At 40.7% G+C, this 25,827-nt stretch overlaps 1 protein-coding gene across 1 annotated transcript in view; it reads left to right on the top strand.

Moving 5' to 3' along the window:
* LOC105999796 (chromosome unknown open reading frame, human C9orf3) overlaps window positions 1-25,827 on the top strand; it is a 309,886-nt gene that overhangs the window by 36,278 nt on the left and 247,781 nt on the right. Inside the window, exons 4-5 of the mRNA XM_013034920.1 lie at window positions 4,300-4,453; window positions 11,545-11,790. Coding sequence (XP_012890374.1) covers window positions 4,300-4,453; window positions 11,545-11,790 — 400 coding nt within the window. The remainder of the gene's footprint in view (window positions 1-4,299; window positions 4,454-11,544; window positions 11,791-25,827) is intronic.

Here is a 25,827-nt window from a genome sequence, read left to right on the forward strand (position 1 = left end):
GGTATTGATTTCATCTTCCTGAAAATGGAGAAGCTCCAAACCTGTCCAGATGGGCATAAGTTGCTGTCTGCACTGGGTGCATAGCTCCATCATATTTTTGTTTGTTTCAGTTGGATCTCTCTTCCCCCTTTTAAGGTAATAATGAAGTTTGAGCTCAGGGCTGCCCATTTGCCAGGCAGGCACTCTACTGCTGAAACACACCTCCAGCCCTCCCTTTTTTTCTGAGCTAGTTATTTTTGACATAGGGTCTGCCCAGGCATGTCTGGATCACAGACTATCTATTTTAGGGTTCCCAGATGCATACCATAGCATCCTGCTTCTTTCTGTAGAGATGGAATCTCATGGACTTTTCTGGTTGGGCTGGCCTGAAACATAATCCTCCAAGTCTTAGCCTCCCATATAGCTGAGGATGACAGGTGCTCACCAGTAAGCCCACCTTATGAGTCAAGAAGGGTTCTCTTGAATTTCTTTTTCCTCAGCTGGCCTTAACCTGTGATCCTACTGTTCTCAGCCTTCCAAGCAGTTAGGGTAACAGGCATGACTCACAGGTGCCTGACTTATTGCCCCTTTTGGGGGGGGGTCAGTTGTGGGGCTAGAACTCTGGGCCTGGGCTCTGTCCCTCAGCTCTTCAGCTCAAGGCGAGTGCTCTACCGCTTAAGCCACAGGGCCACTTCCGGTTTTCTAGTGGTTTTTTATTGGCGATAAGAGTCTCACGGACTTTCCTGCCCAGGCTGGCTTTGAACCATGATCCTCAGATCTCAGCCTCCTGAGTAGCTAGGATTACAGGCATGAGCCACTGGCACCCGGCTTATTGCCTCTTTTTGAAGCATACTTTCTATAGTCTGGCAGCTTCCAGAGAATATGGTGTATATGAGGTAAATTTTTTTTGACTCTACAGGTGTGAATGTATCCTTAGTATGTAATTCTTTTCTTTCTCTTTTTGGAAGCTTTTGGAATTTTCTTTTCATTTCTGGCTTCTATCTTTCATAATGCTCTATCTTGATGTGGATCGGTTTTTACCCAGTATTCTGAATATTTTGTGCCCTTTCCGTCCAGAAAGCTGTGAACCTTCAGATGGTCACAATTTTCTTGAATTTTTTAATTACTTTCTTATTATCAAGGTGATGTACAGAGGTCTTGAAATTTTTGGCTGATAGCTTTCGCTCTCTCTCTCTTTACAGTCAGATTTTTATGGAGTTTCTATTACTTGGATGGTGGACCTTCTGAATGGCACTACCAGTCTTCCTCATTACTCTTTTCCTCCTTCTCCATCTCCTCTTCTTCCTCTTCCTCCTTCTTCTTCTGGTGATACTGGGGCTTGAATTCAGGTCCTGTACTTGGTAGTCAAGCATTTCACCACTTGAGCTGCAACTCTAGCTCTGTTTAGTGTTTATTTTTCAGATAGAATTTCATTTTTTTCCTGGATTCTCCTACCTCTGCCACCTGCCAAGCTGGGATTACAGGCTCAAGACACCACATGAAGCATAGGTTATGGTCCCATTTTTGCCTGGGCTGGTCTAAAAGTACAATTCTCCCATATCCATGTCCTGTGCACAGTTGGGATTACACCTATGCCCAGCCCTTTGTTTAGCTTTTTTTTGTTCCACTTCCTTCACCATTGTATCTCATCCCATATCTTTTACTGTTTTTCTTTTCTTCTGGCATGCTTTTAATTTTCTTTTCTTTTTTTTTCTTTTTCTCTTATTTTTCTTGCCAGTTGTAGGGCTTGCACTCTGGGCCTAGGCGCTGTCCCTCAGCTCTTCAGCTCAAGGCGAGTACTCTGCCACTTGAGCCACAGCGCCACTTCTGATTTTCTGGTGGTTTATTGGAGATAAGAGTCTCACGCACTTTCCTGCCTGGGTTGGCTTTTAACCACAATCCTCAGATCTCAGCCTCCTGAGCAGCTAGGATTACTTTTAACTTATTTTTATAATAATAATAATTACTATGACTATTATTATTATTATTGTTGTATAAACTCAAGGCCTCATGCTTGCTCAGCTTGCTTGCTCTGCCAGCATACTACTCCCTGAACCATGTCTCCAGTTAGGTTTTTTGGTAGTTGTTTTTTGAGAATTTTTCTGAGCTGATTTTAAACCACGATCCTCTGATCTCAGCCTCTTCAGTAGCTAGGATTACAGGCATGAACCACTAGTGCCCAACTGCTTTTCTTTTTCTTTTTCTCTTGTCGGTCATGGGGTTTGAACTCTGGGCTTGGGCGCTGTCTGTGTGCTCTTCAGCTCAAGGCAAGCACTCTACCACTTGAGCCACAGCACCACTTCCAGTTTTCAGTGAAGAGTCTCACTGACTTTCCTGCCCAGGCTGGCTTTGAACCATGATCCTCAGATCTCAGCCTCCTGAGTAGCTAGGATTACAGGTGTGAGCCACCGGCGCCCGGCTTTTATTTTTCTTTATTAAGGAATGTTCTTTAAATTACTTTACTGTATTTGTAGGGCTAATAATCTTTGTTCTAAGTATTTTGGTGTGTTTTTTGAACCTGTCTTCTCCTTGAGTGGTTACTGTCTTCCAAGATACTCATTTATTTTAGTCTCTCAGTTTTGTATTACAACCTTTCAACAGGTGCCTTGGAGGTCCTTGGTATGTCTGCTTGCATTCAAGAAGAGGAGTTAAAATCCTGCCTAGCAGGTCTACATGCACACATGAGTCTGGGAAACCATGAGCATTGATATACTGATCATAGGAAGCCAAAATATTTGGAAGCACAAATAGGCTGATCATAGGAAGCCTCCAATGTTAATACCATTGGGCATCTTGGGTGGGTATCTTCCTTCAATCTCCTGCCTGGAGACTGAAAGCTGAGGTACTATCATCTGGGAACCAAATAAGGGGAGTGGCTGTGTTCTCATCATCCTATGTGCATGTGTTTAACTAGTCATCTTCATTTGCCTTCTCCTGTATCATTTCTTCTCCCAATCCCATCTTCTAATTTCTCTAGGAAATAAGCCTCCTGTAGTTTGCCAGGCTCTGTGGGGGATGCACAAATGGCCCATCTGCTTGGGTTGGCCTGCAATGTAATCCTTCCACTCTCAGCCTTCTGTGTAGCTGAGGATAAACAGGTGCTCAACCATAGGCCCACCTTATGAGTCAAGAAGGGTTCTCTTGAACTGATCCTGTCATTCTCAGCCTTCCAAGCAGCTAGAATATCAGGAGAGGACTAAATAGGGGGAGGACATCCATGAATGTAACTACTTCTAGATGAACCCTAAATCTGACATCCTGTCCATTTATTCACCAAATTGGGTAACCATGAGCATTCTATGGTTGTTTAGCTCTGCACAACATAAAGAAAGACAGTAATAGGCTCTGTTAGTGGGCTAAAAGAGCAGTGTCATTCTAACTGAAATTCCTCTTTATGGGAACATGCAGAGTGGAGAAATTGTTTTATGATAGAAGGTGATATCTCTTAAGACAGTATCAACTTAATAAACTTAATAGCAGATGCTTCAAAAGTGTTATGTTGAATCAGGTGAAATAATCAGCATTTAAAAACGTTAAAATTATGTTCCCATCTTAAGACTGAAAGAAGTAGTGTTACAAGTTATCAATCACTTGACTCTTTAATAAAAACCTTTCTATATCCATCTTCACCTGGAGAAAGGAGTGCTAGTTATAATCACAGCCCTGTTCTAGACTAGTTGGAAGTCCCTGGCTGTTAACTTCTGTCCTGCTTTTAATCTGCACAGCAAGGAGCTGTAGACTAGCTGAACATTAAAAGCATGAAGGTAGAGTTAATACTTGAGTTTCCATACCTAATGAGTTCCTGAGTTGAGCTTACAACCCAGGAGTTTCCCTTCCATAATTTAACATTTTCTACTGTATCCCTTTTAGATGAACTTGAATTGCATTTAGACAAAGTAACTTAGTGGCAACCCAGAAATGATAATTATTTAGGCGTTCAGTGACTATCCCTTGTGCTTCCAAATGTTTTGCTAGCTAATAAGGATAAATATGATATGCTTTTTTCTCTGTGGGAACAAGCAGCCTATGCCCTTCTGTGTTTGCAGTTGTGAGTTACCACCTCAACTACCTTTCAGTATGTCTAGCCTCACTGAGGGCTTCAAATTGATCAGTAGATGAAACCCATACCTTCTTGGCTGCCTTGAAATCATTGAAGTTTTTCCCAAGATGTGAGGAAAACTCATATACCTTTACCTGATGGGACAACCCCATCCAAGACAGGTTCTTACTTTATCCTATGAGTTCTCCAGGTGTCTCAAGAGAAGAAACAGAGTAAGATCTAGAACCATGATGGCCTCATGATGGTTATTCTCTTTATAGGGTGTTTAAGCTGGCATTACTATGTAACTATGCCAATGCCAGCCTCCACCTTCACGATTGCAGTGGGATGCTGGACAGAAGTGAAGCCTGAGGCAGATTCACCAAGTGATCTGGAGGCAGAGAGATCCTTGCCACCTTCTGAGACTGACTTCAGGTTTGTATCTGGGGACTTGCTGAAAAGCAAGCACTTGAGAGAGTGGTATGATGCATTTCTTCCAAGCTCTGGGAATGTGAGTCATCCATGCTAAGAAACTAAACCATAAAAGGATTAATCAAAGCAGGAAAAGGCCTACTGAGAAGGAAAGAGTTCGGAGACAGAAATGTGGCCATGTTATTTGTGCAGAAGGAGGAGGAAATAAGTATATGTGTGATTCTCTGTCAAGTTAAATGAAAAGAACCTTTATATGCAATACTTTTCTTTCTTCCATACCTTTATCTTTGTTTTTAGTGTTTAGCTGGTAAAATATATAACTTAGTAAAAAGAAGGCACTTTTTGATGGATTTGTTGAACACTGGGCCATTTTAGGTTCCAGTGACTGCTGTTAGTGTATTATAAGGAACACTTCATAGGCCTCTTTAGGAATATAAGATACAAAGAAGTTGCCATTTGGTTAAGGAAATCCCACCGAATTAAGGCCTTGTTAACTTTGGTAATTGTTTCTTTTTTTTTTCTAGAACGAATAAGAGAAATCAGTTTGAGGAAATTGAAAATTAGTATAAGCCATTGGATATTCCCTTGTTACCTCCCCAGATTTTCTTGTTTCTAACCTTGAGAGGTAGAGACAGAAACAGAGACAGAGAGAGGACACTGTACAGAAGGAGTACAGAAGTATGCATCTTGCTTCATTCCTAGAACTTTTATCTCTAGCTCAGTTAAATCATTTTTCCCTCTTACAGGAAGTCACTACATAACATCTGGTGGAGGCAGTCCAGATCCATGGTATAAATGATTAGTTCATTGTTGAACACCAACTAGTACAACCTCTTAGGACAAGTTCCTCTTATATTTGATTTTATTTTGCCACGTCCTTAGTATATTTGCCATATCATTAGGACATAAAGCCGTATTCATTCTCTTCTGTCTTACTTCCCACATTTTGCTTTTTCGGCAGAAAGGAGCATGTGTGCGCACATGCATGTGTCCTTTTGAAAAAAAGAGAAAATTGCAGACAGAAATGGCATATGCTCCTTTATATGGGAACATTGAATTACACGTGAGACCCTCTAATGCTCTTTTCTTCTGCATTAGGACCACAGAGAAGGCTCCATTTTGTGATTATGGGTAGCCTGAATTTCTGAGTGAGGAACATAAGTGCACTTAGCAAGTCATGTGAATCCATAGTAGACTTGATATGAGTGAGACATAAACCTCCTTGTGGTGAGTCATTCAAAGTTGGGTTGTTTGTTATTGCAGCATATCCTAGCCAAAATTATATATACTGACTAATAATAACTGTATGCACACATGCCTAACCCCTTAGAGAGGTGATTGTGAGTTTTACCAGAGAGTTCAAAAATAATAAAAAAAATAAGCTGGGAGCTAAAGTGTCTCATGTCTATAATCTTAGGTACTTATGAGGCTGAGACCCAAGTATCATCGTTTGAAGCTAGCCCAGGCAGACGAATTCATTAGACTCTTATCTCCAATTAACCAGCAAAAAGTCAGAACTAGAGGCATGGATCTAGTGTTAGAGTATCATCAATGGGCAAAAAAAAAAAAAAAAAACTGAGCAAAAATGCAAGACCCTGAGTTCAAGCCCCACTACCCGTACAAACAAAACAGAAGAATTTCCTAAGATACCATTTGAGCCACCCCCCTTCCAGATACTCTCTTGTCATGGTTGAGTCAATGATTTTGACTAGAGTAGGTCATCAGAAAACAAAATTTAAGAGCCTTTGAGTTTGAGGATGCCATTATAAAGATGGCATCCAACCAGTAAATGGTTGGATAGCACCTTTGGGGTAAAGGCTACAATTTTTTTTTTTGTAAAATGAAGACTTTTTCATGAATTTTCAAATTCTTCATGGTGAAGTAGTATTTTTGTTAACTTGTGGATTATTAAGGATCTATGCTGCTTACCAAACAGTTATTTTCCCCTTCTATTCTTGTTCTCAAGAGATTCAGGACAGGGTCTGAACAGCCACATTTTCTTTGTGTTCTCTCAGCCCAAAGCAACTGGAATGGCTTTTCATTTGTCTTGTGTTTGATTATTTTGAATAGAGGCAGACATGGTTACATCAAATGAGGACTTTGAGAGGATATATGCCCAGGATTTCTGTTGGGGTTTTGGAGAAAGGGTAATGCTATTCCTCTCTTGTCTCCTTATATTCAGAACCAGCTGAAAGAAGAAAAGACAGAAAAATAAGTTTGATTATTAACAAAAGCTTGTACTGAGGGAATGCCCCATTGCATGTTCTAAATGGGTTTTCTAATATTTCATTTCCACAGTAGACCAATTTCCCCACTTAGTTACTACGAACCCATCTAAACTGGCTGGCTGCTAGCCTCCCTAGCACAAATGTTCAGCCTAACACAGGACAAAGGGCAGGCCCCAAAGGATCCAATGTGTGTGCAAATAGGTCCAAAGAAACTATTCCAGAGTGCTAAACAATGAGGGAAGCTAGGGGAGAGGTCGAGTATGCCTTTCCAAGGAAGTGCATTTTTGTAGAATTATAGAACCTGCAGAATAGGCTCCTTTATTGTTCCCTTCCATGTCTGACTTATGGCTTTTCTTCATTTACAACATACTTACTTGTCCATCAGAAACGTACTGCTGAAAAAATAATAATTTAGCTGGGCGCCAGTGGCTCATGCCTGTAATCTTACTTACTCAGGAGACTGAGATCTGAGGATCATGGTTCAAAGCCAGCCTGGGCAGGAAAGTCCATGAGACTCCTATGTTCAATTAACCACCAGAAAACCGGAAGTGGCACTATGGCTCAAGTGGTAGAGTGCTAGCCTTGAGCTGAAGAGCTGAGGGACAGTACCCAGGCCCAGAGTTCAAGCCCCACAACCAACAAAATAATAATAATAATTTATATTTGCTTAATCCCGGTGTGGTTTCATGTTTCATATGTGTCATCTTTAGCTGTCAGAAAGTGTTTCTCTGTTTTTATCCACAAAATCTCTGACTCGATGCTAGTTTGACAACAGAGGTGCTCTGAAGTGCCAATCGCCATAGTGTTTTTACTTATGTTCACATCTGGTCCCCCCTTGCTTTTCCACCCCCTTCCTACTTGAAACCTTCCTAGTTCAATTCATGTAAATCTAACTTTTATAGGGGCCTTATATACTACAGGCTTTCAGTTGCCTAAAGTACTCATCTGGGTTCCAGAAATTTGGCCAAAGGATTGGTCAGTATTCATGTGGGCTAAATTATAAGACATTCCTTCTCCAGTGCCAGTTTCACACATGGTCTAGTCCACTCTGAGTGAGCATTTTAGTAAATGCATTAGCTATAAGGCACTCAGATAAACGATCCAAAGCTTATTAATATATTCAGCCTCAGTCATGGGGAGATCTTCTCAAGGCCTTTTTTGGGGGCTATACAGCATCATCATGACATGGAAACTTGGAGAAAGTCCAGAGGGAACCAGCAAAAATGATCAAAGGCGCAGAAAATGAGCATTGTGAAAAAGGCAAAAGGCTTTAATCTTATTTATTCTAAAAAGAAGACTTGATGGGAGAAGGGGTTATCTTTAGAGTTGTAAAGACTAGCAAAATTGCTAGAAAAGGAAAAGACTTTGAGTTGATGATAGATGTGGAAGACTTACTTGTTTTTTTGTTTATTATTTACTAGTGCTGGGGTTTGAACTCAGGGTCTCTTACCTCTTCACAGACAAGACCATTGGACAATGAGTTGGCTTGTGTAACAAATTGTGGTAGAGTCTTAGCACAAGAAGAAACCTTAAAAACTATTTTAGTTTTGCTTTACTTATTTCTAATTATAGTATAATTGACATACATCCAATGTGCAGGCCTTAAGTATTTGGCTTAAATTTTTGTGACCATTGTATACATCCTAAACCAGACAATATTTTGTCACTCCAGGAATTTCCCTTCTACGTCTTTCAAGTCAATCCCTTCCCTCTCTGGGAAGCCACTTTGGTGAGACTGTGGGAGACAAGAAGAAAAACAGGTCCTAGATACTGAGTTACATGGCTCTGTTCATAGTCTGAGGACAGCCATGGAAGCCCAAGCTTTCGAGTCCCCATTTAGGGGACCCACAGGTGGGCTTCTCTCAACAAATTTCTTTTTTTTTTTTGGGTCCGGGTAGTGGGGCCTGAACTCTGGGTCTGGGCGCTGTCCCTCAGCTCTTCAGCTCAAGGCTAGCGCTCTACCATTTGAGCCACAGCACCACTTCCAGCTCTTTTTTTCTGCTTATATGGTGCTGAGGAATTGAACCCAGGGCCTCAGGCATGCAAGGCAAGCGCTCTACCACTGAGCCACCATCCCAGCCCATTCTCTCAACAAATTTCTATGTGTCTCTTGCCCATAGCTTGATTGCCTTTAAAGTCTTGTCCCTTCTCTTACACTTTGATTATGGAAAAGTAGTGCTAATTTCCATAATTGGCATCATCTTCATTTGGTAAGATGTGCCATACATGTCCAGAAATAATCTAATTCACCTTTCCTTCTAAACAAATGGTAAGCATGTCTTTTCTCCTGAACAGATGGGTTGGGGGACGAGAGAGAGGGGTGTGTGTGTGTGTGTGTGTGTGTGTGTGCCTTTGGTGTTCTTGTTTGTAACAAGTAAACTTGCTTCCTGATAATAGCCTATGTGTTTCTAAATGGAATGCCTTTTTACAGTATGGCTGCACTTTGTCCACATGCCTGCATACCTCTGGCATCTCTATTCATTTTTTTGTTGTTGTTGTTGGTCATGGGGCTTGAACTCTGGGCCTGGACACTGTCCCTCAGCTCTTCAGCTCAAGACAAGCACTCTACCGCTTGAGCCACAGCGCCACTTCAAGTTTTCTGGTGGTTTATTGGAGATAAGAGTCTCACGGACTTTCCTGCCCAGACTGGCTTTGAACCGTGATCCTCAGATTTCAGCCTCCTAAGTAGCTAGGGTTACAGGCGTGAGCCACTGGCGCCCAGAGGCATCTCTAGTCTTTAACATCCTCTGAAAGCCTTGCAACAGACTATATAGGTGCTTAAATTATAGTTGCACATTATGTTCCTGTGTGAACACATTAGAAAAAGCTACCAAGGTAGTGCCTTCACGGAGCAGCCCTTTCTACTTTAAGAAACACAAATAATGCACACATGTAATGAAATGTTTACCAGTAGGCACCTTTGTTCACTCCGCACCACAAAGCAAAATTACCAGTCTATAGATTTTGGTTGTGATTCAATTCTTCCTGTCACTTTATCCTGGCAGAAGTTTTTTATTTCCATCTATTTTTTTTTCTTTACCCTTCCAGCAATGAAGCATACTGAAACTTTGTTTCTTGAAGTACTCTAGTACAGGGTAAGGCTTATTTACATAGTCATGTGGATCTCCTGAGCACAGGCCTTGGACAGGTGGAAGAGTTTATAGATCTGAACAGGAACTGTCATTGCAGCCTGCTCTGTGCTAGAATAGACCAACATTTAAAGGTTCTTCAGTATTCGCTGTGAATCACATGAACACCTACAGTTAGAATTTTAATTTATAATTTAAAGTTAGAGGAGCTTTCCATTGTGTTTGAATAAAGGATATGTTCACAGGTGAAAAAATAGAGTTCCCTTTGATGTCTCTTTCTTTGGATAGATTGGTTCCCCTGAGGCCTGTGAGTCAGGTTCTAGGAATTCATTTTTCAGCTCCGCCTTTGCCTTTCAGGGAAAAACAGCAGTAATCAGATGTTGCTGGCTGGGCTCTGGTCTGTTTCCTTACAAGACTGACTTGGTTAAATTATATTTAAAGTAGATTGGAGAAAATATCACAGCAAACATGAAGCTCAGGTGCCAGTGGCTTAAACCTGTAATCCTTGCTACTCAGGAGGCTGAGACCTAGATGGCGAATTAATTAGAAGCCAGCTAAAGCAGGAAAGTCTGTGAGACTCCTAATCACCAATTAACCACCAAAAAGCTGAAGTGGAAATGTGGTCAGGGCAGTCTTGAATGAAAAAAGATAAGAGACAGTGTCCAGGCCCTAAGTTCGAGCCCCAGTACTTGCACAGACATACACAAAAATGCCTCTAGCCAAGCACCAGTGGCTCATACCTACAATTGTAACTACTCAGAAGGCCGAGATCTGGAGGATTGTGATTCAAAACTAGCCCAGTGAAGAAAAGTACATGAGACTTGATCCCCAAAATAACCAGCAAAAGGCCAGGCTGGCTGTATGGCAGAGTGCCAACCAATCCACCAAGCAGCGCAAGTTTGAGGCCTTTAGTTCAAACCTCACTACTGTTGGGGGTGGGAGGGAAGCCTCTATAATCCTTTAAAAAAAAAAAAACCTAGATAACTTTTCAGTAAAATACTTTGACTTCTTTGGAAAAGTTTGTGCCTATAGGTTTGTTTTGTTTATTGTAACTCATACCAAGTATTTCACTCTAAAAAAAAATTCCAGAATAGGGTCTTTTTTTGGTTTTATTTTTTAAAAATTTTTTGGGTCAGTTGTGGGGCTTGAAATCTGGGCCTGGGTGCTGTCCCTCAGCTCTTCAGCTCAAGGCTAGCACTCTACCACTTGAGCCACAGCGCCACTTCCAGTTTTCTGGTGGTTTATTGGAGATAAGAGTCTCACAGACCTTCCTGCCCAGGCTGGCTTTGAACCATGATCCTCAGATCTGAGTAGCTAAGATTACAGGCATGAACCACCAGCGCCTGGCTCAGAATAGGGTCTTTAATTTGCTGTTCCATTTTCCTTTCTGAATTATCAATTGTCCTTTACTTGGAGAAGATTTTCCATGGTGATATTTAAGAGCACATTACAGAGAGCAGAAATTGCTTTTAGTTGGATACAAAGTAGTTTTATTGTTTTAAGTCTTGGGTCTTCCCTGCCCCTACCTAGTTTATCTAAAACAAGATTGTATTTCTTTCACAGCTTAGATTGGACTTACTCAGCTTCAATATGTATTTTGATCAGTTCATAATTTTTCACTGCTATCAGAAACAGAGATGCCAAAGATTCTTATCAGCATATCTGAACCACTGTCTCCTAAAAGTTATCTATGTCTGTAGGAGTTCCTTACTGCACTACGAGAAGAATAAACATGATTTCACATTAAATAAATCTGTTTTGTCCTCTATGTTTCCAGATACATTGATGTTTGCAGTCACATGGAATACCCCTGCCGCTTCCAGTGTGCCTCTGCCATCACCCAGGAGATCATTCCTCATCGAGTCTTTGCACCAGTATGCCTCAAGGATGCCTGCCAAGAGACCCTACTACCACTGATCCCACTTTGTCTCTCAGCTGCACATTCTGTCCTAGGAACACATCCTTTCTCCAGGCTGGATATACTTATCGTCCCTGCCAACTTTCCAAGTCTGGGGATGGCCAGGTATGTTCTTCTGTTGTGACATTTAAGTACATGCTTTAGAAATTCTTGGAGTATTTCTTGTACTGCTTGAGCTCTGTGAGAACTGGAATTTGATTAGAATAGAAAGGCCTTGGTAAGTCTTGGACACTTACTGCTGCCTTTAGTGACAGTTTTTGAGCAGATTCTATTGAATGTGAGCCTATAGGTGCCATGGGTTCAGTCTAAGTTGCTTTGAAAACGAAAAGCTCATGTTGTGGCTGGAATTAAGAACACATTGAGCTCCCAGAGTGATGTATGTTGGGTCATGGCTGATCAGTGGCTGTTAGCTTAGTGATGAGAGCATAATGTTAATGAGTCCAAGGTCATAGCATCAGACTTTGGGCATAGTAACATGACCTGGTCCCAAGGCCACAAACTGCTCAACTAATCCTGACCAGCTGTCTCATCTATTCTCACCACTGGTCACAAGGCAATGACTTGAGAGCCTCTGTATGAGAGAGACTGGCTGGATCGGTGTAAATCCATCCTCACTGCTAGAAAAACAGCTAAAAGCAGATGGCTTACACCGCGTTCTTGTTGGGAATTACTTGTCTTGCTATATACTACTTTTTAATACAGTGAATGCCTTCTTATTGTGTCTTGGTTTAGTTCTTACAGAAAATCAAGACATGCAAGTTGAACGCTTCCCTGTGTATTGTTTTTAGTTAAAACCCCTTCACGAACATTATTATTCATTCAGTAGAGGCTAGTTCCACTGAGAAAAGATAAAGTACTCAGTTTTCTTTGGTTATATTTCTATTTTCAAATCTTAATCATTAACAGTGAATATGCTTGACTAAGGATGGGAAAAATAAGCTCATCAAAACATTCAACTTTAAGTTTTTCCCTATTAGTCAAGGAAATTCCTGGTGCCAATTAATTTCCATGCTTTTGAACAGCTGTCATTTGTGGTGTTTTCTCTGAAAACTGCACACATTCTTAGTAAAACTCATGAGTTAAAAAGAACTGACCAGAACATTTGCTTTTGATCTTTACTACATACACACACTTTTTAAAAGCTGGCTGGCTTGCCTTAATCTTTGAGGAGGTCTGAGAAAGTCATTTAGACTGATTTTTATCCTATATTTATAAAGAAAATGGGAATGTAGAAACTAGGATAATTACATATATTTGGTTACATACATCTTATAATTGTCTTTGGTGTCTATATATAGGATTTGTCTTAACAAGGGGGCTTCTTTGGTTCCTTTGAAGAGTCTCCTGGACTTAATTTAAGCAGTTATTGGTGAAGAAAGGGTTGTTCATTAAATGTTTCTCATTTGTATACAGTTTTGAGGGGAGTTTTTAGCACTTTATGAGAGAGCTGTAGTCTTTCAGAGCATGTTTGCTAACAGCTCCACATTCTGGCCTGAGGGAACCAAAAGCATAGTATTTTTTGTACACAGAACCTGATTTTCTATAGCTCCTTCCTGACATAAGTCTGCCTAAACCAGAATTTGATGACCTCCAGGCCATTCTATAAAGCTTCTTTTTTCAAGTGTACATGTCCAAGCAGGTAGGCTGTATGTCTGCTGCCTTTTGAGATATTTAAAGTGATTTAAATGTACTTAACTCTATATTTTTAAAGTAGTAAGCCTAAGTACCTAAAAGCCAAATGGTACTGGGCACAAATGTCAAAAAACATGGGATTGTGATAATAACATACCAGCAACAAGACTGCGATTATGCTTAAAAACCAGGAGAGGTGTACATTTAAAAATATGTGGTTGCTTGTCAAATGTCTCCCCACACACAGACACACACACACACACACACACACTCCCTTTTTTAAAACTGTGGAAATAAAATGTGCCCTGGTCTAGATGTTTTCCTGAACTTCATTACTGTTCTCTGGATTTGAACTGTGGAAGAGGTATTATGGTATCTTCCACTGCCAGTTAGAGTCGGGAAGTGGGGGAAGGGGTGTTCTGTTTTTCCAAACTCTGACTTAAATTGATCCCACTTGCTTGGCTTGACTCTCTTGGGATCCCAACACCTTGAGCCACATGCAGCTGAGTGGGGTTTATGACTCAGCTGGCTATGAGGGCCCTGCTGCTTTATTTATGGTTACAGCTTTGCTTGAGGTTCTAGTGAGCAAAAGCTAGAACAAAATGACAGTCCCGTAGATCAACTCTTAACAGGAAGAGAAACTCCCAAACTAGGGGGAGCCCTCCAAAAAGATCCCCTCCCACTGAAACTCGTCTTTGCTTTGTTAGTTATAATATGCTGAGAGATGAAAGGATTTCTTGGCAAACTTATTCTTTCCCAAGCCCAGGCTTTATAAACATGAATGCAAGATCATTAAACTCCATACCTTTGGACTTCACTAGTGATTAGGTCTTAATTATAATGAATACCATTTTATATCATTTTCATATTTTCTTTTGGCAAATAACATTCAACATTCCTACATGAACTAAAATGTGCAAATCATTATTAACTCATTAAAGGATTTAAAAAATTTCAGATAATATCCATAATGACTTCACTATTTGTTAAATATTATGTGTCATACTTTGTATGAGCATACTTAAAACTCCGCTATTTTGATTCTGTTTTTCGAGCCTAATATGTTATTTCAGCAAAGGAGGAGAAAAAACACATTGTATAACTTGAATGTATGATGATGACAAATCAATTTATAAGAAGGTAAGTTATATACAATGTTTTAGAATTTGGGCTGGTTTTCAGGTATAGCAGTAATAGAATTACTTATCTGTGCTGAATTATGTGATCTTTGTTACCTTTTTTTTTATTTTTCTTTTGTGCTGGTCCTGGAGCTTGAACTCAGAGCCTAGGAACTGTCTCTGAGCTACCATTCTACCACTTGAGCCATAGCTTCACTTCCAGCTTTTTTCTCTTTGTTTCTTCCTTCCTTCCTTTCTTCAGTTTTCTCTTTTCCTTTCTTTCTCTGATAAGAGTCTCTTTTCTTTCGTTTCCTTTTCTTCCAGAATAAGAGTCTCCAACCCTTTCCTGCCTGGGCTGGCTTTGAATTATGATTCTCAGATCTCAGCCTCCTGAGTTCTTAAGATACAGACGTGAGCCACTGGCTACCTGGCATCTTTGTTACTTTCTAATTTGACAAAAGTCATTACTGATTGACCTCCATCTCCACTGATAACCCTTTTCATTCTATTCTGAATCTTAGAAAAATGATTAATTTGCCTTAAAATATTGATTTTTTCCATTCCCATACTTTTCTCATTTGGTATGTATGGGCTGTTTTCATTTTGTTTTGTTTTTGCGTTCCGTGAAGACTGAATCTGTTTTATCAGGATCTGAAAAGTAAATGTTTCTTGGACTGAGAATGATAATGCCTATATGAAGACATGAATGCAGCTCTCTTCCTGTTGTTATAATTAATAGTCTGTCATTTTTAATGTGACCTGTTAAAGTTCCAGTGTCTCAGGTAAAGTTTGAGTAGCAAACTAATATTGAAAAATAGCTGAAAGGAACTCATCGTCACGTTTACTCTTTGTTATAACAGCAATAATGTTAATGGAATAATATCCTGGAACCAGATTTATGACAGTTGCTTAAAAATTAGCACCTCAGTCTTACTCTGTATGTGTTTATAATAAACGCTTTGCTTCACCATTTATCTTTCAGCAGTTCACAATTACATGTCACGAGGCATAATTAGGTTGGCAGAACTACCTTGCTGACATCCAAATACGCATGTTCTCCTTAGTTTCTTGTTTTTGAATTACAACAATCTCCTGCAAATGATTTCAGAGTGGTGGTTTTCTGTTTAATTCACAGGGGGAAAAAGCCCTATAACCCTGATTTCCAGCTTGATCCTTCATATGATCTTTGCCCTTGATCCTACTGGGGAAATTGTGTGTTGGGGGGGAGAAGGGAATGGCAGCAGGGTGGTTAATGGTAGGCAACAAATCCTGTTTTGACCTCTTTTCCACTGGTTCTGTACCAGCCTGACTTGCTCTAATATTAGTTCACTTTAGATTTATTGATTCAATTATTCAATCTTACAATGTATCTCCTCCTCTTCCTCCTCCTCCACACCTCCTCCTCCTCCTCCTCTTTTTCCTCCTCCTCCTCCTTCTTGTACTTTTTTGAGACAAACTCTGAGCCCCACCCTTAGCTTGCTTGATTGTATAGAGTCCTACCACTTGAAACACACCTCTAGGCCTGCTTTTTACTGGTTATTTTGGAGACCAGTTCTCATGGACTTTTCTGCCAAAACTGGTCTTGAACCTCCATTCTCTGGATTTTAGCCTCCTAAATAGTTGGGATTATAGGCATGAACAACCAGTACCCAGCTTTACTCTCACAATAAATTTTTATCAAGCACATATTATCAGGTATCACTTAAGATGTTGAGGCAATAAAAGTGAACCAGCAAGATGAGGTTTCTGTCTTCATGCAATAGACTTTCTAGTCAGGGGAGAAAACAACACACACACACACACACACACACACACATACTTAAGATGGTGTTGTGAAGAAAATAAGACCAAATAAATGACAAATCAGTACTATAGCTCGGGTGGAGTTGGGTCATCAGAGCTAACCTACACTTCTGTGTGAGAAAGAGAAGAGAGAAAGATGGTAGGAAATGGCAAAGAGAGATTTGAGTCCAAGCTGCTCACTACAGTCAGTAAGGGGCTGTGGGTAAGAGCCAGGGAAGTCTAGTTTTGTCTTAGTTTTCTTGGGATTATAGTTATCACACTGTCTCATGACCCAGTAGTTAAAATTGATTGGCTTACCAACTGCTATCCTTTACCAGAATTCTCCATTGCTGGAACTATCAAAACACTTGGCTCCCAGACTAGCAACTCTCCTTTTGTAGAGAAGAGAGAAGTTTCAAATCACTCTTTTTCTCCCTTATGGATTCTGATTGAGTCTTTGTAGGCTATTTTGATACAATGGGTCATAAAGAGGGAAGCTGTGTTTGTGCATTTGCTCATCCTAGGTTTAAAGTTTAAAATAATTTTGTAACCTCATCTTCATTGTTCACTCTTGTAGGCTCAACATCTTAAATACTACTTGGCAAAAAAAAATATTTTCTTTGTGGGAATATATTACAAGATTGAATAAATCCTACAGTCTTGGTTTGCTTTAAAACTAGTAGTGAACAAATGGCCAAAAGCAGTATTGATAAAATGAGCAAAAATAATAATTTAAATATGTTAAGCACACTTCATAGTGAACAAATACTATTAAGTCCTTTATTACACATAGCTTATTCTTAAGAGATTTGATTGTGCAATAAGAGATTTCTGAATGCTTGTACTGGTTCCTGACTGCTGTATGCACAATTTTCTTAAGTACTTCAATTGCAAATAAAATGGTGTGCATGTACATGCCTGAGAATGAATGTAACCAGCTTTCCCCTCCACGTTCTCCTCCTGGGGTTAGACAGGGTGTTGTCCTGTTTATTCTTATCTCCCAGCCAATGTGTAATAGAATAAGCAAAACATAACATGCTGGTACAAAGGGCCTGTTGTTTTCAGCCTTCTAATTGTGCTCTTTGCTGCTCGGGAAGGAAGCAGTCATAAATTTCTGTCATTATCTTAAGTAGCAAGGTTTCACAGCTTTGGAAAAATTTCTCTGCTTGTTCTTTGTTAGTTTCTACTTGAATTTCTTATCCCTAAAACCCAAACCGCCATACTTTCAAACAATCCTTTTTTTATTTCAGGGAGTATGACCCTCCGATTTCCAGGCAAGATGCAACCACAGTGATCCTTTCACTCAATATTCAGATTGTGAGTCTTAAATAAGTGTCCCTTTACCTCACCATGGCTGCCAACTCTCCCAACACTTCTACACATGTATTTGGGGGATAGTTTGTATGTGGATGTTATTTTTGTTAGTTTTGCAAATTTTAGTAAGTTGTCATGTCTTTCTGCATGAATTGTTTTTAAATATGACTTATTTATGACTTATTCCTTATTAGTATTATTAAGATGATGTACAGAGGGGTTACCATTCTTAAGTCAGGTGATGAGTATAGTTCTTTCTGGATGATGTCACCCCTTCTTTCGCTTTGCCTCAGTTTCTCCCTCCCATCCCTGCCCACAAGTTATACAGTTCATTTTCCACATAGTACATGAACTGTTTTCAAAAAATTCTTAAATGGGCACTTCTTCCTTTCCTCCCTCCCTTCCTTCCTTCCTTCCTTCCTTCCTTCCTTCCTTCCTTCCTTCCTTCCTTCCTTCCTTCCTTCCTTCCTTCCTTCCTTCCCCCTTCAGACTCTCCCTCCCCCCTTTTCCTTTTCCTTCTTCCTTTATTCTTTTTGTCTCTTTGTTTCTCTCTCTCATCAGTAATAAGGTTTGAACTCAGGGCCTTTTATTGTTAGACAAGAACTTTTACCACTTATCCTATACCCCTAGTTGATCTTTACCCAGTTTTCATGTATAACTTTCTCTGCTCTTTTAAACAGGTGGGTATGAATGATAACAAACTGCTCATACCATCCCCCCTTTTTTATCTCCTGTAAATTTTAACTGTATTTTTTTTGTCTTTTCTTTTTTGGTACTGGGGATCGAACCCAGGACGTTGTGCTTGCTAGGCAAGCGCTTTGCCACTGAGCTACATCCCAGCCCTCCTGTAAATTTTAATCCATTGTTATCTGGCAACCTTGCCGTTGCTGTAGAGATGAACAAACAGAATGAGTCTGTGAGTAATATGGCACATACCAGGTGATTTATACCACCTAGGACACATCTTTCTTTCTACTTTTATGTTCTACTCCTCCATTTTGTTGTTTATTTCTATTTCCCTTCTTGAGAATATTATAAACGTTATTACTTTCCTATCTTAAAGGCTTTCTCCTTTGAACATGTTCTGTCTAGTTCTTGCATTTTCTTTCCTGAAATGCTAAGATATTCACAAAGTGGTATTCTTATAGTACTCTTAAACCCTTTGGCTCTGATGATTTTGTTGGTCTGGACAATACCAGTTTTTATTAAGCCAGGTAGTTAGTAAGAATATGGGATTCAGAAATTGGCATGACTTACCTGAAACTGTTTCTGAGGCTATCTGTATTGGTTTCAGAGCCTTCCCATGGAAATCATAATGTCACTGTGATTGAAAATAATATTAATGATGAGCACTCACTAAGTGCTAGCTTCAAAGCACCCCTGGAGTCTGAGTATCAGGCAAATTCCTGGGTGACATGAGTGCTTTGGGGCCAGGCTCTCTCTTTTCTATAGTGTGACAGGCAGAGTAAACTTATAACTTTTGGCTTACCCAGCATTATCTTCTTGCCATCAAACATCTGTGTGTTTGTTAGATGCAGAAGTAGCATTTTATCATCATTATTCCTCCCTCTCTAGAAGGTTATGCTTAAGTGTTTTGTTTTCTTTGAACTGTTCTCTACACACATACGCTGAGGGCACCGCGGGGGCCATCCTTCAAGAGAAGTTGTCAGGCCTTTGAAAGGCCTTTCTGAAGCAATCATCCCTCTACCTACATTTGTAATCTCTTTTCTCTATTGATGTCATCATGGGCAACTAATCTTTTCCAGTCCTTGAGCCTGATGTGGCCAGTTGGCACTACCTTGCTATTTTTCCATTGCAAAGGAAAGGCCCCACTTTCCCACTTATTTTTTCACAGAACATCATTACTGAATACAACATACACTCCTTAGGAAGAAAAAGAGGCAGGGAAGTCAGGGCAGAAAAATACCTAAGTTGGAATATTCTTCATTTCACAAGCTCTCACTCTTAAACGACTTCACAGAATAAGCAAATACACTCAGCTTCTGGACTTTCTTATGTATATGTGTGAGCTATGTCTATATTTTCTTTATTCTGTTTGTGTGTGTGTGTGTGTGTGTGTGTGTGTGTGTGTGTGCAGGTATTAGGGTTTGAACTAAGGGTCCCACTCTCCTTGGGCTTTTTTGCTTGTGGCTGGTACTCTACACTTGAGCCATACCTCCAGTTCTGGCTTTTTGCTAGTTAATTGGGGATACAATTGTCACAGATTTGTCTGCCTTTGACTGGCTTCAAGCCTCAATCTTTAGATCTCAGCCTTCTGAGTAGCTAGGGTCATAGGCGTGAGCCACCCGCACCCCACTGTATGTGTTTCTTTAAACTCAGACTCCTTTTGATAACACCAGCCCCAGAAATAGTCCTTACACAAGCTCAGTGCATGAGCAGCTTTGCTGGGAGGGAACATTGCCTGTGTTGTAGGTTAGTTATGCTGCAGCTGGAACAGGAGGTTATCTGAGCCACAGAGGCCTGCTTACAGAAAGTGGGTGAAAAATTGATTTGTTACTTTATCTTACCTCTAAAATATAATTGACTGAGCATCTCAGTTACCTTTTCTTAAAAAGAAGTGTTCATCTAGTTATCCTAAAAGGTCACAGATGTGAGGAAAGATGCTTTTTTATTTTAAAAAATGGGTTATGTTCTTAAAAAATTGATTACCATGTGGAATTTGAAGGTACAAAGCCAAAATCCAACCCTGATTTACCCCTAAAGTTGAGCTCAGAATAGAGTGGAACATGTTCTATTTCTTGGTTAACTATGCACACTATTTATAGAAGTGATTCCTCAGAAAGTCTAGACATTGTTCCTAGAGGATAGAATGCCAAATCTTCAGTCATTGAATAAACCAGATCTGCCCTTCACCTTTCCAGTTAGCTTGTTAAAAATAACAACCTTCCTCCCACTCTTCTCACCATAAAATAGAAATCTTAAAATTTCATTCTAAAAGAGTGTAGATGACAGCTGAACTTCCCTGCCAAGACTTGGGAAGACAAGGAGGAAGGGCTGCTCTTTTGAGTCTAGTGATCCATGGTCGGGCCTTGGTGCCTTGGTGGCCACCTTGCTGAGTTGTTGGAAACTGTGACTGGCAGTTCCTAGCTGTAACTCCAAGAGAACACCCTGAGACTCTAAGGGTGGTGTTTTCCTTTAGGAATGAGTCAGCGGTAATTTCTGGGGTTTTTCATAATTGTGCAATTTCTGAATGTCCCATTGAAAACTGGCAATTGGGATGGGATGAATGAGCAAAGCCAAGAATTCATTCAGTAAACACATATCAATAGACAGGTGTGATACATACAGAAGCTGCTTTGGCCATAGGAAATTTGAGACCTTTAACTAAAATCTGAAGTGAGTTTCAAGGAAAATTAGTTGGGTGGAATGTTAATAATGTGGAGAAAAAGGACTGTGGGTCAAATAGCTTAGGAAATGAATGGATTAAACAAAAGTTTAAAAAGTTTTCTTTTTTTTTTTACTGGAGGGCTAATAGTAAATCCTTTAATATTCTATTATCTAATTTAATACCCTGTTATCTGTGCCTCTCAAAGACAAAGCCAGAATATTCCCTCAATTGTGTGTGGGCATAATCTTTTTTAGTGAGCATTTCATGAAACCATCATAATCTAAAACAAACCAAACCTGCCTCCTCAAATCACACTTTAGGAAACAATCACATTCAGAAATATCTGGAAAGGAGAATGATGGGAAAGGATGACACTGATCAAGATGAATTATATCCACTGGGTACCAGTAGCTCATGCCTGTAATCCTTGCTACTCAGGAGGCTGAGATCTGAGAGTTGAGGTTCAAACCTAGCTGGTTGACCACCAAAAATCCAGATATAGAAGTCTTGCTCAAGTGGTAGAGTGCCAACTGTGAGCAGAAAAGTTAAGGGACACACACACACACTCACACTCACATTCACACATACATTGTATCATAAAGTGGCATGTTGAATTAAAATCTCTATGTATAATTACTTAAAGATAATTTTAAAAGCAGAAAAGAAAAAAAGGAATATCTGGGAGCTCACTGTGTAGGTGGATGTGAAATTCCCTGTGTCACCCTCAGTGTCAGTGGTGATTGGGGCCTGGTTCTATCAGGCACTTTGCAAAGATGTTGCTTTTTAGTAGCAAGGAAGCTACCACAGCTATCCCCCTTCAGGGGATAACAGCTTAGTGCAGGAAGCCCCACCCCTTGTGATTACACCCTCACCCCACTTTTGGGGGGGGAGGGAGTTGGTTGTGGGTCTGTGTACTCACGCCCTGAATGCCCTCCTGTCCCTTAGTCTCTTTGTGTCCAAGGTGAGCACTCTGCCTGTTAAATCACAGCACCACTTCCAGTTTTCTGGCAGTTAATTGGAGAAAAGCGTATTACGGATTTTCCTGCTTGGGCAGGCTTTGAACCGAGACCCTCAGATTTCACCTGCATGGGTGGCTAGGATCACAGGTGTGAGCCACCAACGCCTAGCCACACCCCCTTTTTTTTTGAGCAATCACCTGCTCCATGCATCTTATTTATAAAGCTATATACATTTAAAATAGTATTACTATATTAGGTACATCATACAACATTACAGAAAAATTTAAAGGATGAGAATAAATAATTGTAGAAGTAAACTTTCTTATTTTCTCCTAGTGAATTGTTTCGTGCCCTGGGATTCTTACAACTGACTGGGTCACACCACAGAGATTGATTCATTGGGCATGGGGTAGGGGTCTTGGCATCTGGATATTAGCAGGTCCTCCCAGGTGAATCTGCTCAGTTATTAGAGTGGTAGGTGGGGGAATTTATAGGATATCCCTGCCAGATAAGGATCACCTGGGAAGCATCACGGACCCAATATCCTGCCAGCCTCTCTTGAGTGAGAATGTCAAGCCATGCTTATGGGGGTGAGAAAAGTTCTCTGTGGCTGCCCCTTTGACTGTTTGTTGTTTAGAAGGTAGCTGTGCTTCCCTGTCCTGGTTTTCTACTCTGGAAAAGGCCTGATTTAGAATAGCCTTCAGGGTATCTTAGAGCCCTAACATTCTTTAATTTAATTAGGGTTTATTATTATTATTATTCTGAACAGGGCTAAAGGTGATTCAATTTTGTTCAGCAGTTTAACTCACACATATATTTTCTTTTTGATGTCTGAGCTAGTTGGATCATGAGGCTGGGGTGTTCTTCTCCATCAACACCTAGGCATTAGTAGGCGTTTAAATTTTAGGCCCCCAAGCATGTGTCTCAGAAGGGGCCTCTTTATCTCTGGTTAATTGCAAAATAAATACATCTCAAGGGCAAGGACCCCTTTCATAATAACTGCCTCTGCTCTGTACCAGTGCAAAACAGCACTTGAAAATAAATACTGCATCACGAGCTGGTTACTTAGAGAAGGATTTCTTCCTAAAGGAAGCCCGACATTCAACTAACTTGTCTCCCTCTCTACCATCTCTTGTTTTTAGCCTCCAGATATCTCCATTTGCCTGCTAATAAATTGCACGTACATATGTTGAACAGTTGTTAGGCAGGTCTGCTGTTCAAACTATGCTTTGGTTTAAAACAAACAACAACAGAGAGGCCAGAAAGGGATGAAGACTTTTCAGTTGTGCTTGCAGGTGGTGGTGTTTTGACCTTGGTTGTCAGTTTTAAACAACCTGTCAAGCACCTTTGTCTCTGAGCACACCCCACTGGAAGATATTAAATCCTCTAAGCTTTATGTGTCCCAAGAAGCAGGCACCAGGTTCCTGGATTTTGTTTTCATTGATGGAGGGTTAATACATGCAAGACAGGATTTTACTGAGAAGGACCCATCAATGTTTTCTTTTAATTCTGATCTCTCTTCTCTTTTGTCCTCCCCTCCCCCCCCACCCCCCCGCCCCAAGAACTTTTCTTTTCCCCCTGTCTCCCATTTCCTTCATTCCCCTTGGTCCCACAATGCCCACCCCCCATCCGCCCCTTAAACCATTTTTCTATTTTGACTATCTCCTTTCAAGGAATCAGGAGGTTATAGACCCCAGAGCTCAGCTTGTGGGATAAAGGACTCAGGCCCCAGTCCCTAGGCCATTCCTACAATTGGATTCAGGAAGCTTACCTTGGCCCTGTGTCTGTTCTGGTAACACTTTTAAGTGTAGCCTCCCTAGAGGTAACATCTCTTCAGTCTAGGTGTTTTCTTAGGAGCCCTCTTTTGGTGGTTCTGGGTGATCTCTGTCGAATTGTCTTAAATTTGTCTTTTTTTGGTCATGGGGCTTGAACTCCTGGCCTGGGAGCTGTCCCTGAGCTTTTTCCACTCAAGGCTACTGCTCCACCACTTTGAGCCACAGTGCTACTCCAGTTTTCTGGTGGTTAATTGGTGGTAAGAGTCTCAGGGACTTTCTGCCCCACCTGGCTTTGAAATGCAGTCATCAGATCTCAGCCTCCTGAGTAGGTGGGATTACAGGTGTGAGCCACTGGCTCCAGGCAAATTTGTTATTTTGAACTTGATGTTTCTCCCTTGTTGTATGGAAGCCTTACATGCTTATGCCAGGAAGTTGGGGTGGAATGAGGAGAATGAATGGAAAAATGAAAGGAACTTACTGAATTCAACCTTGGGCCTACCAACACTTGGATAGTTTAAATTATTTGAGGATACAGATGGTGGTTCTTTAATCAGGGGATGCCTCTTCCTTAGCTTCCATGTTCAAGGTCTCTGTTGAGGGAAAGCTATACTGTGTTTTTAAAAGTGAGATGTAGGAGAGGGTGCTTGTTCCTAAGACCAAATGTCTAGCTTCTCATTCAGTAACACTTCCTCCAAAGTTGTAAAGATATAGCTTTAGACCTAGATATTTGCCTCTCCAGTGGGTGCAATCACTAGTAACTTGATCCAGTACTTCAGTAAGCTCACAGGGGTGTGTAACTGAGACAGCCTCAGCCTGGTCCCTTGGGTATCTTGCTGAGGTCTGACTTAGGACCTCAGAGGAAGATTAGTGCTTGTCAACCTGTTCTCCCCAGAGCCAGGGTCTTTCCCAGGCTGTGGCTTTTCATTCCACTGTCTCCCATCAAGGGATACAAACCACTTAGTGTTTGTACTCCTTTGCCCTAGGAGCACCTCTGCATTGGAGTCTTATGTAACTTTTGGCATAAGACCTGAAGAGGAGGCTGAGAAACATTTGGTATGAGAGTGGCTGGGCTCTCTTGTTTGTTGCTGCTGGGGGAAGCCTGGGCTCAGAGAATGTTGAAGCAGAAATAATGGAAAGAAGTGGCATTCACTTTTCTGGGCATTCCTGTGAATCTTTGAGTCTTTAATAAGATTTGTCTATGGTCTAAGCTGGTTGATCTGAATTTTTGTTGTTTGTATGCACAGTTCTGACTAATTTATTGGGGGCATTTCTTTTCCCTTTTTTTTACAGACAAAAGCATTTGTTAGATCTTAGTATTGGGAAAGGTACTCAGGGGCTTTAGGTAAACTAGATAATTCCTAGATCACTTCCCTCTGGCAATCTTCAGATCCTTTAATTATGATACGACCTTACTTTACAGCTTTTGGAATGTAGATAGTCTCTCATTTTGTAGCAGAGACTTAAGAGCTGCTTTTCCTAAAAACTATACTAACTTGAGCTTGCAAATGTCCAGTGGGTAACTAAAAGCAGGATTTAAAAAAAAAAAAAAGATGCCAGGTGCTAGTGGCTCCTAGCTACTCAGGAGGCTGAGATCTGAGGATTACAGTTCAAAACCAGCCCAGGCAGGAAAATCTTTGAGACTTTTTTTTATTTCCAATAAACCACTAGAAAACTGGAAGTGGCACTGTGGCTCAAGTGGTAGAGCATTAGCCTTGAGCTGAAGAGCTCAGGGATAGTGCCCAGGCCCAGAGTTCAAGCCCCACGACTGACAAAAATAACAAACAAACAAAACAACAACAACAACAACAAAACCTTGGAATGTATACCTCCATTGTATATCTGTCTCCTTTACTCAGAGTCAATTTCTGCTGCAGTCACATTGGTTTCCAGGAGCAACAGTTCTGATAGAAGTCAAATCTACCCCCCAGACAGTAATGACTTTCTTATCCTGACAAGACCCTGCCTGCCTGAGATAATCATCAACCAGATAACTATTTGACCAGAACTGATTAACTATGCACGCCTCCTTCTGTCCCTTCCTTGTATAATCGGACAGCTCATAGTGCCCCCAAAGACAGGCTCAGACTGTGGGACCCTTTTGTCCTGTGGTATCAGTATGGAGGCTATACTGATTAGAGTTCCTTTCCTGTTTTCACCATTACTTTTAGCATTTGGTTTTGAGTGAGTGGCAGGATCTGATTTGTTGGGACCCC

This window comes from Dipodomys ordii, unplaced genomic scaffold (genome assembly GCF_000151885.1).
Source record: "Dipodomys ordii isolate 6190 unplaced genomic scaffold, Dord_2.0 Scaffold201, whole genome shotgun sequence".
Taxonomy (NCBI): domain Eukaryota; kingdom Metazoa; phylum Chordata; class Mammalia; order Rodentia; family Heteromyidae; genus Dipodomys; species Dipodomys ordii.